The 1,397-nt window shown below is 53.2% G+C and overlaps 1 protein-coding gene across 1 annotated transcript in view; it reads left to right on the forward strand.

Annotated features, from left to right (window-relative positions):
• Window positions 1-1,397, forward strand: part of ABCA4 (ATP-binding cassette, sub-family A (ABC1), member 4) — a 129,074-nt gene that overhangs the window by 121,648 nt on the left and 6,029 nt on the right. Inside the window, 2 exon segments of the mRNA XM_012730028.1 lie at window positions 154-277; window positions 357-449. Of these exon segments, the coding sequence (XP_012585482.1) occupies window positions 154-277; window positions 357-449 (217 nt within the window).

Consider the following 1,397-nt stretch of genomic DNA (forward strand, 5'->3'; position numbering starts at 1 on the left):
CCATTGTGCCACCAGGGAGGTTCCCTCCTTTTTCTTTCTAAAATGTAATTCACCATCGCTGGGAGTTTCCTTTGGGCATTGTGTGCCAGACAGCAGAGCTGCTTGGAAGGAGTCGGTCAGGGAGGGTGCAGACCTGGAGCCGACAAGTCCAAGCCACACCCCTGCCCCCACAGGATGAGCCCACCACTGGCATGGACCCCCAGGCCCGCCGCATGCTGTGGAACACCATCGTGAGCGTCATCAGAGAAGGGAGGGCTGTGGTCCTCACGTCCCACAGGCAGGAGCTCCCCAGGGAGGGGTGGCATGGCGGGGCCAGCAAGACCTCCCCAGCCCTCACCTCCTCTCTCACCTCACAGCATGGAAGAATGTGAGGCCCTGTGTACCCGGCTGGCCATCATGGTCAAGGGTGCCTTTCAGTGTCTGGGCACCACCCAGCACCTCAAGTACAAGTAAGGAGATGGTGGGGGTCCCTCCGCTACTTCCAGGGGGGAGTTCAGCCAGGCCTGGGCTCTCTACTAACACTTGGGTGGCCTGTTGCCATGTTACCCCATGGCACCGGCAGGTGATGGCCAGACCTTATTCTGCAGCCGCAGATGGAGAAAGCCGTTGTGTTGAAAGAAACTCCTCTCCAGTGGTTGACGTTCCTGAGTTTGCAAATGGGAGGGTGGGGGCTGACCAAAGTATATGCAGAGCCTGAGTGGGATGAGGAAGGGTCACCACAGCTGCCTCATTATCCCACCACCTCTAAGACCAGCAACATCTTTAATGAGTCCACGTCAACAGTGAAGTGATTACGTGGCCAAATGGCCGGAGGATCAGCTTGTTTTTCTGCCCTGTTATGTATATCAAGCTTTTGAATTTGAGAAATGACCATGTATTAAACAACCAAGCAGCAATGCTAACGACCGGAGTGGGATTATCCCATCCCCATAAGTTGTAAATGCTGCAAATGATGAGTTGTTGATAGCAGTTGTTGAACCAAAGCTGACAGTCAGTGAAAACATTATCATCAGAGTAGACCCACACTCTACTCAGGAAAGGGTGGGTTTATCGTCATCACTCACTTATTCAACACTCAGGAGAACCTAGAATACAGAAGCCACAGGGTCACTCGGTAAAAGGAACAGCCCGGGACACCCCGGATCTGGCTGGAGATGCTTCTTGATGTCCCTGTGGGATTGTGCTGTATAGTACACACCGTCCTTTATGAGCTCAGAGCAGATAAAAGACTCAGAAAGCTCTGGTGGATTAGCTGATAGGGGAATATTTGACCCATGATTTCTTGAGCACCACAGCTTGGACATGACACAGATATGGGTGTGGGGGGGGGGGCATGGCATCCTCTGTTCAACTGCTGGTATTCCCTGCTTCTCTTCCCTCTCACTCCCTCATATCCC

Source organism: Condylura cristata, unplaced genomic scaffold (assembly GCF_000260355.1).
Source record: "Condylura cristata isolate star-nosed mole 26May11 unplaced genomic scaffold, ConCri1.0 scaffold00026, whole genome shotgun sequence".
In the NCBI taxonomy this organism is placed as follows: domain Eukaryota; kingdom Metazoa; phylum Chordata; class Mammalia; order Eulipotyphla; family Talpidae; genus Condylura; species Condylura cristata.